General features: G+C 44.2%; 2 protein-coding genes across 10 annotated transcripts in view; one reads left to right on the forward strand and one right to left on the reverse strand.

Annotated features, from left to right (window-relative positions):
* Window positions 1–15,915, reverse strand: part of ANGPT2 (angiopoietin 2) — an 86,071-nt gene extending 70,156 nt beyond the window's left edge. For 3 of the 4 annotated variants that reach the window (XM_003805352.6, XM_055107258.2, XM_008970138.5), the window contains exon 1: window positions 1,405–15,915. In XM_003805352.6, the coding sequence (XP_003805400.1) occupies window positions 1,405–1,692 (288 nt within the window). In that variant the 5' untranslated portion in view covers window positions 1,693–15,915. The remainder of the gene's footprint in view (window positions 1–1,404) is intronic. The other variant, XM_003805351.7, reaches the window with a different exon arrangement.
* The window catches only part of MCPH1 (microcephalin 1), a 270,092-nt gene that overhangs the window by 160,821 nt on the left and 92,554 nt on the right, over window positions 1–16,717 (forward strand). The gene's annotated exons all lie outside the window — the stretch shown is intronic.

Below are 16,717 nucleotides of genomic sequence, written 5' to 3' on the forward strand. Positions count from 1 at the left end.
AGCTTAAAAAGACATTGCTAGTGAGTTTTATGTCACATGAAATCTACATTTGATAGGTCATTTTGGTAAGTTTTTGTTGTTTTAAATGACTCCTCTTGACACAGTAACCAGTGGTGCTGGGAACATTCATTCACATTCATTCATTTAAGCTCATGACTCAAATAATAACTTAGTCGTTTCCTCTCTGAAGGTAGGGGAGGTAATGAAGAGCACAGATTAGGCTCCAGGATCCGTTCTGAGATTCAGATAAGGTGTCCTAACAAAAGGTTTATGGTGAAATGAAAGAGTGAGAAAATAATTGTGCCTTTTCTAGGGTCATGTGTCAAATGAGGCTCACCAACTTTTAAAAGACTTTATATAGCTTTAGATAATCACATTCCCTGCCATGTAAGCATTGTGATGTAATGGCATCATCATGCTACTTAACGATTAATTTATGCATTTTGTTTAAACTTCCTTTAGAATATATATAGTCCATATAAAGAAAATTCCAGGGTCGTTTTCGGTTTTGTATAAATAGTTCCCATGTTTACATGTGAAAAAAAATTATTTGTGAAAGAAAAACAGAGCTTTCAATATCCTATTTCGGTTACGTCTCCATAAAAACTCTAGGAAACAGTGGGATCATCTGTGAAACAGTGGAATCACCCCAAGAACAAACTGTCAGACAGACCGTCCTGTCGTGGCATGACTTGAACATAACCGTCCCACGTGGGGACGCATTCCGCACCGGTTGCTGGAACTGACGGGGGCTGCAGTGCTGAATACCTCTGGGACGCTTGGGAACCGTGCCCCTGTTTACAGACGGCAAGCCCTTAGTGGTAGGGCCCTGAGATTCTGAGAAACATAAGGTCTGCTTTATTTAATTTCCTCTCCTTTACCCAGAGTCACAACCTATTTTAGTAAATAAATTCAGGAAATTGGTAAAGCACTTTACTCCATCCGTTATGCCTCGGTCATCAGCATGGTTGTCACGGTCTCCCTGGCTCACGGGCTGCTGCGGCTCACAGCCTTCCCTCACTTGCCTGCAACCAGCTGAGAGCCTCCCTGGTGACGGGTGTTACTGAGCTTAAACCATGTAAACAAACAGAACGGCACACAAGTTGTGCAGGGAAGTATATTTCCTCTACCTTGTTAATAAAGATTTCTAACTTTGGAGATTTTCTGTATTGACTCTGGCATTCTTTCCAAATAATTATTTTCACCCCGGAGACTACCCACACACCCTGGGATAGAATAAAAGAAATTATCTTTCATTTGAGGGTACCAGCAACCCGCTCTCCAGCTCTAATCCTCTTTATCCTCCTTCTTTTTTTTTTTTTTTTTTTTGGTTGTTAAAACCTGAGCTGCTGCCAAGCTGATCTTAATAGCATGTTCACAAAGACAGATGGATTTTTTTCCTACCTTCATTAGCCACTGAGTGTTGTTTTCCATGATGTTCTCCAGCACTTGCAGCCTCTGCACCGAGTCATCGTATTCGAGCGGCGCGTCCCTCTGCACAGCATTGGACACGTAGGGGCTGGAGGAAGAGCGGCAGTTGTCCATCTCTGGCAGGAGGAAAGTGTAGCTGCAGGACCCATGCTGGACCTGATATTGCTTCTTTCCTATGCTGTCCATGCTCTTCCGAAAGTTGTTATAGGCTGCGGCCAAGACAAGATCACAGCTCAGAGTAAAGAAAACAATCTGCCACATTCTTTCTTCAGTAATAAACCAGCAGCTTAGCAAACTTGAAGGCAAACACACGTCCAGAGTCCCGAGCTGCTGCCGTCTAAAACGCAGGGCTACTACGCTGCCATGGCTGGGTCCGTCAATGAAAGTCTTCTCTTTCCTCTTTTTCCAGTAGCAAACCTGGTTTTTAGTGCTGTGTTCTCTCCAGGCATGCAGTAAACTGTCAGATTGCAGTGGGAAGAACAGTCCTGCTCACTTGGGAGGGCTGTGTCAGCTTTTACAGAGCAGCTTTCACGGTCCTTTGTTCCTCTCTCCCCAGATCCTACAGTGTCAGTATCCGAATCAATCACTTTCCTTTCCTTATATGATAAGTTGATAAGAGCAGCCAGACATGTGTAGTGGGCTGCTCCGCCCTCCTGGCTTAGCCGTTATCTTCCTGTAGGGGGTCACTAGCCAGGCAACAGGAAAAATCAGAGCAGAATGCCTGCCGTCCAACCAGGACCCATGCTGCAGAAACCCTCTGGGAAAAACCGATCTGTTACAGGACCCCTGGGCATTTCCTAGGCACCACCCCAATTAAGTATTTCCTAGAGAGAGCAGTTGATCTCTTTTGTCTGAAACTGATTTTTGCCGTGCTAAGCTGGCAAAATATCTGAGGTAATAACTTTAATGTTGAAGTACAATGAAAGTTCCTGTTTTTTCCTTTAGGAATAAAAATACTACAAATAGGTCAGGACTTCGGTTTATTTTTGTTATTACAAATGAAGAGGAAGAAGTTTGGCTCTTGTAAACGTGTGCCTTTTCAGAGGGAAAAATAGATTCATTGATTTTAGTTGATTCTTGAACCACTAGCCAAGTTACAAAAGATTTTCATTTCCGAACAGTTGGATAGAAAGATCTGTTATTAAGTCACGTTAGAAACATCAGTTTCTGAGCTCTGACCTTTATTCTTTAAAAAAAAAATCCACTTGGATATTCACTCTAAAAATACACTGTACTGATTAAGTTCATTACATTACAATAGAGAAATTAGAATTTAAGTGTCTGTGTAGAAAGAGGAACACAAACTTTTTTTTTTTTTTTTTTTTTGAGATGGAGTCTCGCTCTGTCGCCCAGGCTAGAGTGCAGTGGGGCAATCTCGGCTCACTGCAACCTCCGCCTTCCGGGTTCAAGTGATTCTCTTGCCTCAGGCTCCTGAGCAGCTGGGATTACAGGCACACGCCACCACACCCGGCTAATTTTTGTATTTTTAGTAGAGACGGGGTTTCACCATGTTAGGCTGGTCTCAAACTCATGACCTTGTGATCGACTCGCCTTTGGCCTCCCAAAGTGCTGAGATTACAGGTGTGAGTCACCATGCCTGGCCCACAAACTTCTTTATTGTATCAGAATTTGTTGACATCTCAGCATTTTGTAACACATTATCAATTACATTAGTCCCCCTTGGTATTAGACTCGGGCAAGTCACTTCCCTGTTTTAATTAAGCTCTAATGTCCTCATCTGTGCAATTCAAGGGGTGCACTCACAAGATTTTTCACCTTCAATCCTATGGCTCTGTAAGTTCTACAAGTCACTTCCTTTAACAACTAAAACTTAATACTTCAGAGATTAATACTATATTAACTCACCAGCCCAAGTGTACATAGGGAAAAAGCTCCCTGCCTTTGCTGCGGTTTGTTTATCTCTCAAGGTACAAGGTTTATTATTCCCAGTGAGCGCTGAATATCTGGTACACTGACTTAACAGACCACATCTACCCATAAAAGATCTGTATTTTTTACTAAGCTCTAACCGAAAGACAGCCTTTCCCTTATCTATGAATAGTTAACGAACAACAGTGTGAATATCTGTGACTTTCTCATCCTCAGAAATCAGCTATTTTTATTTGCTGCCACAATACTCAGAACTACATTTTTAGTAAACCCAGCCCTAGATCTTGCTACTGAACATTTGAATAAAGTAGCATGTGTCTTCTTTTGAGAAGGTGTTTATAGGCTTCACCAGACAACCAAAGGGTTCTGTCACACAGAAAAGCTGGAAGACATGCTCTGGAAGGATCCCATTAGTAGAAGAGGTAGTATGATTCCACCAAGGTTCTGGACATGGTTTCCACTAAGGGAACCAATTAAAGATGCTATACCCATCCGGACAGTGCACCGTCAAAGAAAGCATATAGGTCTTAAAGATGAGACCTGTGTTAGAACCCTGCTTCTGTGTGACCTCCAGCAAATGCTTCCATTCTCGGAGCCTCAGTCTCCCTAGTCATAAAATGGAGATCATTTTTTCTCTGTAGGGTTTTTAGGATTAAGATATAATTGTATGTTTAGAAATATTCGTTCCTTTTCTTTACAGGCATGCTCCATTAAATGGGGATCCGTTCTTCCACCATCAAATAGTATAGCTCTGCTATTCTCTGAATGCAAAGCAGTGGCAGTGGCATAGGGTGCAATTTTTTTATTTCCTGTTTGAAAAAGCATATTGTAAGGTTTTAATATCACATATGTGGTTTTACCTTTTTTCAAGATTATTTTTTGTAGAGACGGGGTCTCACTATTGTTGCCCAGGCTGGTCTTGAACTCCTGGCATCCAGTGATCCTCTTGCTTGGCCTCCCAAAGTGCTGGGATCACAGATGTGAGCCACTGTACCTGGCCTGCATATATGGTTTTAAAAGTCATTCAGTTGTCTTCCAGGCAAATAGAGTAGTTTAAAAGGAACAAATAGAAAGTGGGCACACCACAGTACTTTTTGTCTACCAGCCTTATGTCAGACACCATGCTATGCACTGGGGATAGAGATTAAGGCAACTGGGTGTCTGACCTAAAGAAGCTAATAGTGTATGGAGAGGGAGAGACCCATAAACAAATTGGATGTGGTAAGAGAGAGCAGTCGGAGCACAAAGAAAGACAGTGATGCTTCTGGGTGCACAATATGCCATGTGCAGCTGGCATGGACTCCATCCTTTTCAAATTCCCTCAAGTTCCGAACATGGAAGGAACAGCTCTTTGTAGATTCCTAAATGGAAATTATCGGAACCAGAGAGTCAGGGGAAGCTCTAGTAGAACCGGAGTTGGAAAACTCTGCCCAGTGTCAGATGGTAATTATTTTCGGCTCTGCAGGCTATACGGCCACCATCGCCACCACTCAAAGGTAATGCGGTGCAAAGCAGCTGTGGGACAGCATAACTGAGTGAGCGTGCTGGGCTCCAGTAAAGCTTTATTCGTGATACTGAAATTTGAATTTCTTGTAATTTTCACATCATGAAATATTCTATTTGCTCCAATCATTTAAAAGTTTAAAAACCATTCTTAGCTCATAGGCTGTTAGAAACCGGGCCTGGACTGTAGCTTGCTGGCCTCTGAGAGCCTAGGTGGTCTGTGGGGGTAGGAGGTGCTGGGCAAGGCCGTCCACAGTGCACACGGTGTGGTGACCGTGTGTGGTTGGCAAGGCTGTCAGCAGTACACACAGTGCAGCAACCACCGTGTGTGGTCAGCAAGGCCATCCACAGTCCACACACAGTGCAATAACCGTGTGTGGCGAGCAAGGCTATTGACACTGTACGCCGTGCAGCGACCGTGTGTGGTCAGCAAGGCCATGGAGAGTGCACACAGTACAGTGACCACATGTGGTCGGCATGGCCCTCAACAGAGCACACAGCACGGTGACCATGTGTGATCAGCAAGGCCGTGGATAGTGCCCGTGGTGTGGTGTCCATGTATGATCAGCACGGCCATGGATAGTGCACGTGGTATGGTGACCATGTGTGATCGGCAAGGCCATGGATAGTGCATGTGGTGCGGTGACCATGTGTGATTGGCAAGGCCATGGATAGTGAACGTGGTGCGGTGACCGTGTGTGATTGGCATGACCATCGACAGTGCTTATGGTGTGGTGACCGTGTGTGATCCGCAAGGCCATGGATAGTGAGTGCACATGGTGCGGTGACCATGTGTGATCAGCAAGGCCATGGATAGTACACGCGGTGTGGTGACCGTGTGTGATCGGCAAGGCCATGGATAGTGCACATGGTGCGGTGACCATGTGTGATCAGCAAGGCCATGGATAGTGCACGTGGTGCGGTGACCGTGTGTGATCGGCAAGGCCATGGATAGTGCACATGGTGCGGTGACCATGTGTGATCCGCAAGGTCATGGATAGTGTACACGGTGCAGTGACCGTGTGTGATCCGCAAGGCCATGGATAGTGAGTGCACATGGTGCGGTGACCATGTGTGATCAGCAAGGCCATGGATAGTACACGCGGTGCGGTGACCGTGTGTGATCGGCAAGGCCATGGATAGTGCATGCGGTGTGGTGACCGTGTGTGATAGGCAAGGCCATGGATAGTGCACGCAGTGCGGTGACCGTGTGTGATCGGCAAGGCCATGGATAGTGCACGTGGTGCGGTGACCGTGTGTGATCGGTAAGGCCATGATAGAGCATGGAGTGCGGTGACTGTGTGTGATCCGCAAGGTCATGGATAGTGCACGTGTTGCGGTGACCATGTGTGATTGGCATGACCATCGACAGTGCTTATGGTGTGGTGACCATGTGTGATCCGCAAGGCCATGGATAGTGAGTGCACACAGTGCGGTGATCATGTGTGATCAGCAAGGCCATGGATAGTACATGCGGTGCGGTGACCGTGTGTAATCGGCAAGGCCATGGATAGTGCATGTGGCACGGTGACCGTATGTGATTGGCAAGGCCATGGATAGTGCACGCAGTGCGGTGACCGTGTGTGATCGGCAAGGCCACGGATAGTGCACGGGGGGCGGTGACCGTGTGTGATCGGTAAGGCCATGATAGAGCATGCAGTGCGGTGACCGTGTGTGATCCGCAAGGTCATGGATAGTGTACACGCTGCGGTGACCATGTTTGATCCGCAAGGCCATGGATAGTGCACACGGTGCAGTGACCACCGTGTGAACAGGGGAGGACTGCTGCCCCGGCTCAGCCTTCTGTGTGGCTGCTTACAGGGGCTTACTAAAGGGATAGAATAGGTGCCTAGAGAAAGTGCCACACTGAAGTGAATTAAGGATGCCAGGTGGGGAGAGGGGCCAGGAAGTGGCCTGGGATGCAAGGGTGCATGGATGGGCGCTCAGCTGTGGCCCCTAGGGAAGTGGAGACGTGGTCTGCCAGGCCACTGACCAGGAAGCCTCAGGGAGCCAATGGGAGGCCCTTGAAGGCATTAGGTGTAGAGCCTGGAGCTGTGGGTGTCCAGTAACACCACCATGCAGCCTGGGGGTCTGAGGCCACCCATCTGGGACCCCTTCACTCTAAATGTGGCTTGACTAGGGGGGTCTCAGAACTCCAGAGAAAATCTTGGGTGTTCCTCCCTGCTGTACTGACGGGACCTCAAGAGGCAAGTGAGACTGTCAGATGAGAAACATTATTACAGGTTCCCAAAAGCCACCTGCCTACCCACCCAATTTTTTTCTGTAATAGTTCTGCTGAACAGCTGTGCATAGTGCAATTTATTTCCTTAATACTGTTTGTTTTCTCCCCCATATTCTGTGTCAGCAACTGACATTTCAGAGGTTCCCATGTGTTCTCTGTGGAACTGTCTCAAGTTCTTATTACCCTGGTTGACGACACCAGAAAAACCATAGCTACCTACTCCCAGAAAGAGGCCAGTGTTACAAAGAACCTCGTGGCCAGCCCTTTTGGCTCAGTTTGCCCAGTTGGAGGCCCTAAGGCGCAAACAAGAAAAGCCAAAGGGCCTCCTGAGGACCGTGGAAGTGGGTGGCGCGTGGACCCATTGCTAGCTGAATGTGGAATGTGGACCCATCGCTAGCTGAATGTGGAAAAGGACTTATGACAGTCAGACCATCCCAGGTTCCCCCAGAGCAATCCGTGCAGCTCTCATAAGCAACCAGAAACCAAAAAAGGATGCTAAGTCAGCACAAAGTGGGGCAGCCCCCCAGCTATGGGTTGCCAAACAGAATTTGCTTGTGGGCCCCCGTGACCCCTGCTGTTGTCCAGCAGGCCAGTTTAATACTCAGCATTTATCCAGATCAAGGGATGGAAATGGGGCCACCAGCCTGACCCAGGCCCGGGGTCGTTTTGCTTTTCCAACCTGTACCATCCCAGCAATGCGTTGCCAGCGTGCAATTTGAAAAAGCCCTGCCGAGCTGAAAAACACATGGAAAGGGCTCAGACATACTTAAAGGCACATTGCTGCCCTGCATTTATACGGCAGTTTGTGCTGACATCGTTTTCCATCAGGCCTGGGCAACCCCTCCTGAGACTGTCTCCCGCCTGCCGTCCTCAGCACGGCCTGCCCTGCTACAGTCTGCTTTCCTCCCACTGCCCCTGCCTGCAGGCCTTGGAGGCGGTGACTGCTGCAGGCTTATTTGGGCAGCCTGGCCTTAATTTTTGGAAAGTGCCTTGTTGATGTATGAGGAACTTCCAGGGCTGAAATAGTCTAAAAAAATGAAGCTGGGACACTATGTTTTGATTTTAGCCATTTGCAGACAGAGGGGCACACTCGGGACTCTTGGGCGCCTGGCACACTAAGCTGGGAGGGACTTTTGAGACATCTTGGCCATCTAAATCAGTCAACATGTTTACATATACAATTTAATGTTCAGTATACAGGGAAAACCATTAGAAGGTTTGCTGCACATAAAACTGTTGTTAAAGTTATTTTTATTACTTCCCCCCACAAATCGTATGCAATAATTAATAAGAACTAGAGAAATAGCCACAACTGGCACAACACCTGCCCCCCTGCCAAAAAAAAAAAATCTTCTTTCTGAAGGCAGGCTCCCTATATAGTGATTCCTTTATATGCCTCCTGGAAGATCTGTTTCAACTCCATTTTGGTATATGTTGAACCAGATTTGAAGACCCACAAATGCAGTCTAGAGCCATTTTGCAAAAGTGTTGCTGCATCAACCTTTTCCATTCCCCAGAGCAGCTCATCATGTTACACTGGTGTTAAATCCTGACTTTGGAATGTGAGGAAGGACAGTTCCAGCCATGGGATTTCAAAAAAGTACCAAAGGAAAGCCCCTTCAAGTTACCGTAAAGACAGAAGAAAAGGAAGAAAAATATAAACACACACGTATAAACATGTAAGGTAGCTTTGGTCCCTATAAGAGATAAGGAAATCAAGGCTCCATGAAGACAGAGACAAGAATTCCCTTAGCCAAGTGCCTGTGTGTGTCTGTCTTTTACGTTAATGGTTATGAATTTAAGGAGAATTGAAAGCAATAATTTTGCCCCTCTTTAACATGGCAAATACAGCCTGCTTTAGAGATGATCAGCAATCACCATTTAGTACTGGCCATCACCTCTGTGCAGCACAAACACACATCCCGAGTGACAGAATCCATTCCACTACCAGAGACTCTTAGCGGCCTTCAGTCCTCTTGAGCTGGAGCCACTGGGTCTTGTATGAAAGCTCACCGGACATCTCATGTGGACCTCGGGCATCTGAGCCGGGACCATCCTATTGCAAGTGCAGAAACCACATCATTAATGTAGAGCTGAATTCAAATTGTTACTTGCTAGCTTAGGAAAGAATCCTTGGAAATCCAACATATTGTCTAAATGGATCAGTTAAGCTTTCTATGTGCATTCTATATACCCTTTCATTGTTTGGGCTTAAATAACTTTTCTGCTTTGTCTGGTTTAATTTCGTCCAATGTGGATCACTGGAAGAATATGATGTATGTTTTAGAATAGAAACAGTTCTGAGATGAAGTTGAGCACAATTTCCTGTTCTAGTTGTAATTAGATATAAATATAGCATTTGACATAAAATAGCTGGCCCAATATATTTAGAGTACAAGTTAAGTGTCATCCCCTTAGAATTGGGCATTGACTCCGTAGAATTCACCTTTGTACAAGGTGAGCAAATGTATATTTTGTTAAAAATAAGTATCTGACTGCCAAAACGGACAGAAAGCTCTTTGCCAGATGTGTTTTCAGGCCATTTCCTTTCCTGGGAAACAGCCATTTCCCCCGCATTATAGTTGTGTTTTCATTTGCGGGTAGATCGAGTAAGCTCAGGAGTTAAAGGACCTGGGCCTCCACAGCCAAGGCCTTATCTGGGACAATTATCTTTCTCCTTGCAGCTGTGGAACTTCTGTTTGACACAGAACCACAGAAACCCTGTTAGTGGGAAGGATCAGAGTTAATAGGAGAAAAATCTTCATTGTTCATGTGACTTCTCAGGTGCTTGGCATTCTTATTTAGGCGGCTTAAAAAAGTTCCAAGTACTCATTCATTCTAACTTATCTGTGTTCATTGTGAAATCGTGTGTGAATGACATTTAGAGCAGATGGATTGTTGTTGTTTTTTTTTTTTAACAAACTTAAGAGATTCCCGAATCTTTCACAGTTTGTACTACCGCAAACCAGCATAACATCTGCTAAAGAATTTCATATTTTAAAGCTGCACTGTACATCATATGGAACCTTAAGGACTTTGAAGGGAAGAGCTTTTTATTTACTGGTAGCTTGGGAAATATCCAAGTAACTATTTTTTAAGAAAAAAAATTCCTTGAGTTTTTAGAAATAGTTTATATAACTGTTATGCTGTTTGATTTTTAAATATTTTCATTCTCTAGTATTATTATGGAATATTTTATCTTCCCATCAAAAAAGTGCCAGAAGGTCAAGATAGAAGTCACGACATTAAAAGGGAGTGGATACAATTGTAAAACAATAGATGAGTACATTTGCCTGATAATATTTTTGCCAGTAATTCTGTGTCCTGTTTTCTCCCTGTAGAATGAAATGCTAAACATTTTTTTCAATGGATTGATGTCAGTGTTTACTAACATGACCTGTGTTAAGTCAAATAAAGTCTTTCCTTTGACAAACACCATATTTCATTAGTGGCTTTGAGGTGGGCTTATTTGTTATAAGTCACATTAAATGTTCCCAAATCCATTTCATAAATGTTGTAGAGATCTCAAAGTCCGTTGCTTCTAAAAAAATATGTCCAGTCTCTTTGTCATAACCATCCTAATAAAGATCTAAATTTCTTAGAGTGAATTTTCATTTGAAAGTGGCTTAATGCCAGCTAGATTAATTCTTGTTTAATCTAAATTTATAAAATTTTTATCTTAATTATTGAGAAACCTTTTTAAAAAGAGATAAAAATGTCATATGTGCTATTTACATTAAGATATATTATCTCTCTTGGTTATAGGTTAAGATAAATAAAATTGCTTATGTCAAAGAAGTAAAAAAAAGTCCATGACCTCCTTTTGGTATCCCCATCCATCTGGCGGACTTAATATGAAAAAATCTTCCTGTGGGAAATTAGGCTTGATTATAGAGTTACAAGTACAAAAAGTAGTTTTTGAAGAATTATAATAAATAGTTACACATAAAAGGAAGTGATGTTTGCTTGAAGTGTATAAAAATATTCCTTGTCACTCTTGTCCCCTCATGAATCTTAGTTGTCTGATGATGGTTCAAGTCTTTCCTAATAATCCAGAATGTATCCCTCCACTTTTTCTCTTTAAAACGCTATTTCAAGCATTTTCTTTGGTACCCATTAATAATAAAGCATACTTCCCCAGAATGTTCCATTTCAAGTAAGGGGTCTAAAAGTCAAAGACCGACTGATACGAAAGAGAAAAGTAAATTGCACAAAGACTGAAGAGAGGATTCAGTATTAAACGTACCAAGTTCTTGACATCAGTTTCCCTCAAGAAAAAAAAAATGAGTAACGTTTTTTGAAAGCCTGAAACTATTCTAGTAAAATATTTACGGAAAAAATAATATGCGCTTTCCTCCCAAATCCTGATGCGCATTTAAATCACCTTTTTTATTTATAGATCAAAAATCTTGCTTGACTACAATAAAAATTTAAAAATGGTACCTATTTAAGAATGCAAGTATCAAATCCACTTGTAATACTCACTAGCTCCCTCTGCTGATCTCCTATCAAGCGACAGGCAAATCTATCCATGATTGTTATTACAATTGTTAATGGAAATGATAGGTAATTTAGGACCTACATCAATTGCAACTAAAATACAAGCTACAGTGCTTTCATTTTAATTTTAATGCAAAATCACATCACACCATATACAGATGTTAAAGACCGACGTGCACACACACAGTGAAAAAATATTTTTAGGCATTCATTTAGCATACACAGACCTAGGAGCTGTCTCTGTATCCTCAGGTGATAAGGTTACTACTATTACAACAGCAGAAAAAGAGGTTTGTACTGTCTGTCTTCATAAGGAGCCAATTTAGAGACCCAATCCTGTTCACCCCAAGCTTACAGTCTAACGAGGTGAACAGATGTCCCATCTCGATGCACAAGCACTGCTGCCTAAGGCCCTGGGTAGTGCAGGAGGGAGCCCCCACACGGGAAGCCTCCCAAACCACGTAAGGGCTACGTGAACAGCAGGAATAGTTTCACTGTTTATTTAGATCCACACTGTTACTTATTTAAGAAGAACATACTCTGCCCTTTCTCCCTCCCTGAAGAAAGACCAAAACTGAGGGAAATTATATTCCAGGCTGAGAAAATTGCCTGTGCACTTAAAAAATAAATAAATAAAAGGCGAGATCATGGAAGTTAAAATAAATTAACAATAATTGAGCCAAGAGGGAGGAGATGGGTGAGTCGGAGATGCGGTCTGGAACTAGCTGCTTAAGAGTCTGCTTAGGAATTGGGGTTGTACCCTGGACATAAAGCATTTGGGGCAGGGGAGTGTCCTGATGTGACTGAGAAAGGACTCTGGAGTGCTGTGTGCAGAAGGGGTTAGAGGAGGTGTGAGTAGAGGCAGAGAGACCAGAGCAGAAGCTGCTACAGTAATTCAGGTTAGATATTATAGTGGCCTGTACTAGAATATTAACATCAGGCTCATGATGTTAAACAGGGGTGATCAATAGGCCTTCTAGATGGATGGAATACAGGGAGTCCAGGAATGGGATTGGTCTGGTACTGGGATTGACTCTTACACTTAAAAACAATAAAATAAAATAACTTGGCAATAGTTTTTAAAGCATCTGTAAAATGACAAGATAATAAACACATATTCTGCTCAAACTTATGTGAAGGCGGGAATCATGTGAACTATTAAAGAGCTTTGCCATCAAGTCATTTGCCGAACCTGGCCAACTTAAGCCTACTTCAAGGCCTGAGTGGTTCAGACAGAAGACAAAGGCCAGGACCTAAAGAAATGGGAGCATCTGATGAGATACCTCCTTCCAGGAAGGCTCTACCCCAGTGTCAGGGAAGCAGAAGTCAACCTGCCCACCCCACTCTCCAGAGCAGACAAAAAAACATGCCTGGATGTTAAACAGAACTAAAAGAGGGGAGCCCATCCCTGAGAATTTAACTACAAGCTCACCCTTTTGGGTTTTACAGTACACATAAGGTGGTCAGAAAAAACCACAATGAATTGTTCTAAGGTGGTCCCAGGCTGATCATCTTAATCCCCTAGGTTTGTGGAAGAAGCAAATGAAAATCCTTTCTGGGAGAATGCACCTTCATCATGGGTCTCAAAACATTCTTACAATTTCCCAAGAATATTGGGCAACTCACAGACAAAAATAAACACACAAGAAAACATAGTGCTATTAGCAAAAATCAGCAGAAAGAAGAAATAGTAAAAACAGACCAGCCAAAAACATCTATTCCTGCTGTATTGGTTTGCTAAGGCTGCGGTACAAGGTGCCACAAACCGGGTGCCTAAAACAATGGGAATTTATTCTCACAGCTCTGGAGGCTAGAAGTCTGTAACTGAGGCGTCAGCAGGGCCATGCTCCCTCTGAAACCTGTAGGGGGTCCTTCCCTGTCCCATCCTGGCTTCTGGTGTTGCTGGCCTCATTGTCTGATGGTATTCTCCCTGTCTACACGGCCATCTTTTTAGAAAGATGCAGTCACATTGGATTACGAGCCCACCCCACTCCAGGAGGACTTCCTCTCAACTAGTTAAACCTGCAGTGACGCTGCTTCCAAATAAGCCCACATGCTGAGTTGCTGGGGATTAGGACTTCCATCTTTCTGTCAGGGATGTAATTCTACGCATAACACTTACAATGTTTAAAGATGAAAGTAAAATTTTGAAAACACCTAAAGGGGACAGAAAACTAAAGAAGAAAATCTTGCAGATTTAAAATGAAAACTTATAGACATGAAAAATACGATGATTGGAATTTATAATTCAGAGTCATGTTTAACAAGATTAGACACACCTGAAGCTGAAAGATAAGTGAAAAGGAGTCATCCCAGGTGTAGGACAGAGAGACGAGATAAGGACCAGGAGAGAAAGTGAAGGAAGACCTGCAGGATGGAGGAAGAGTGTCTGACAAAGTCCATCCAAATTCCAGAAGAAGGGAGAGAGAACAGGGCAGGCAATATCCAGGGAGATAATCACTGAAGCTTTTCCCAAAGTGATGAAAGATATCAAGCTACAGATTCAAAAAACGGCAAAAAATGACAAACAGGATAAATAAAATGATGAGATAAAGCAGTAAGAGGGAAGAGTCAAGAATTACTGGTTCTGCAGTTTCTGGCCTGGCAGCTGCACAGATAGGATTCTCAAGGGCTCGGAAGGGGAGAGCTAGCTGAGAGGCAATGCATGCAGCTTGCACACATTCAGTTTAAATTGGCTATGAGACTTCCAGTTAGAGTTTTCCTATTGCATATTTGGGTCTGAGCTCAAGAGAGCCACCTGGTTTGGAAGCAGCAGGAAGACCTATTTTCATGATTAATCTCAATGCCAGCCTCATTACACAATCTTAACTAATATTAAACAGTATATGAAACAGGTGAAGAAGAACAGCTGTATAAATTGCATAAAGCTTAGCAATCTGGGTTTTTCTAGACAAAGTTAAGCAGCAAAGCAGCTCCATTATGAGGGACCATTGGCCATGGTTTCACAGGTGCAGGTTCTGCAGATCATGGCATATTGTCCTGTTCTCTGGATTATGGCTCTAGAAGAGATAATGATAAAGAAGACCCAGGCTGGTCAGTAAAAAGGTCCTATGTGGTGTCTATACAATGTTGCAAGTGACTAAAAATGAGTAAAACTTACAAGATATAATTAGTAGCATGCAACTCTTCATAAATTTGTCACTTCTTTGAAGGTCCTTGTTATGAGTTAAATTTTGTTCTCCGAAAATTCATGTTGAAGTCCTAAATGCCCTCAGCATGTGACCGTCTTTGGGAGTAGGGCCATTGCAGTTGTAATCAGTTAAGATAGGGTCATACTGGAATGGAGTGGGCCCCTAATCTAATGTGACAGATGTCTTTATAAGAGGACGGTCATGTGAAGACCGATACAGGAGGAACGCCTCGTGACAACGCAGGTAGGGACAGGGTGAAGCTTCTACAAACCAGGGAACACCGAAGATGAGCAGCCACTGCCAGCAGTTAGCAGAGAGGCCTGGGACAGATCCTGCCTCGTGGCTTTGGCTTCCAGAAGGAACCAACCCTGCCCCACACCTTCACCTCAGACTTCTGCTCTCCAGAACTGTGAGAGCGTGGATTTCTGTTTAAGCAAGTTTGTGGTACTTTGTTACAACAACCCTAGCAAACTAATACAGCCTAAAAAAAAAAAAAAAAAAAAAGTAATAGGAAAGGAATTAAAATATAACGCTACCTTGCAGCCTCCACCAAACACTGTTGCCATTTGGTTCTTCTCCTTCTTGTTCAACCTCAAGAGGGGGTGAAAAAAGTCCAGGCAGCTCCTGGTGATAGCTATGCAAAGCTTCATTCTGCAGCAGTAAAAGTGTTTCCTAGAAGTACTAAGGCTCGTTAATTGCAGCCACCCTATAAAAGAAGGTCCTCTTTCATGAAGAACCTGTTTCTCTGCAGGAAGATGGGGCTGACCTCAGGGCCTCCAGCACTTAGGCACTTATCCATATGTCTGTAACCATTGTTGTGAGGTTAGTTGATAATGGCTCATTATCCTCACTAAAATGAACTCGTTGAAGTATGAGGCCAGGCCCTATGGGAATCCTTCCCTTTCCCTTTCCCTTCCCCTTCCCCTTCCCCTTCCCCTTCCCTTTAGATGTAGTCTCCCTCTGTCCCCCAGGCTGGAGTGCAATGGTGCGATCTTCGTTCACTGCAATCTCCACCTCCCGGATCAAGTGATTCTTCTGCCTCAGCCTTCTGAGTAGCTGGGATTACAGGTGCCCGCCACCACGCTCTGCTAATTTTTGTATTTTTTTTTTTTTTTTTTTTTAGTAGAGATGGGGTTTCACCATATTGGTCAGGGTGGTCTCGAACTCCTGACCTCAGGTGATCCGTCCGCAGGTGAGCCACCCGCCTCGGCCTCCTAAAGTGCTGGGAGAGGCACAGGCGTCAGCCACAGTGCCTGGCCTACTGTCTTCTCTAAAATAGCATCTGTGCATTCATCTCAGCCGCCCCTGCTCAGATAAAAGCAATGGCGCCTCCTTTGAAATCTGAGAGACGCGGGGCCCTGCCCATTCTGCGGAATTCCTTCTCCCAGCTGCCTGCTGTGAGGAGGCCCCCTTTGCCACGGAACCTGAAATTCCTGCCACTGGAATTACGCTCTGGACAAGCGGCAAGATACTCCTTTCAGTCCCAGCCACTGGGTTCCTGCTGCACAGGAGGCCAGGGTGCTGTGAACCTGCTCTCAGCCCCCCCGGGCAAAGGGAATCTCGTTAATCCAGGTGGCCAGCGCCTCTTCCTCAGAGCATCTGCAGTGCTGCAGACGGGGCCTCCCTTCGTGGGGCTTCTGTCCTCCACACTGTGGTGCTGCTGGGATGTTTTCATGGGGCCTTTCCCTTCCCGTCACCACGTGTGCTCCAGAACCCGGTGCATTTGGATGAAGCCACTAGATGTATAGGTCAGCAGCTCCACATAGAATCAAATTATCAAATGCACATTACCTGATCCAGAATAGATCGTCCTGGGGTAAACACATTCACATATTCTGAATGTACAAATGGCTGTCTAGTAAACACACTGGAACTTCCATAATTATTGTCCTTCCAGATAAGTTTTCAAGATTATATGCACGTATTCTGCCATTCCTTTTCAAGACAACTTTAGAACTTCCTTTGGACAGCTACTGTAAGCCAAAGGGCTTGCATTTGA

This window comes from Pan paniscus, chromosome 7, assembly GCF_029289425.2.
Source record: "Pan paniscus chromosome 7, NHGRI_mPanPan1-v2.0_pri, whole genome shotgun sequence".
NCBI lineage: Eukaryota > Metazoa > Chordata > Mammalia > Primates > Hominidae > Pan > Pan paniscus.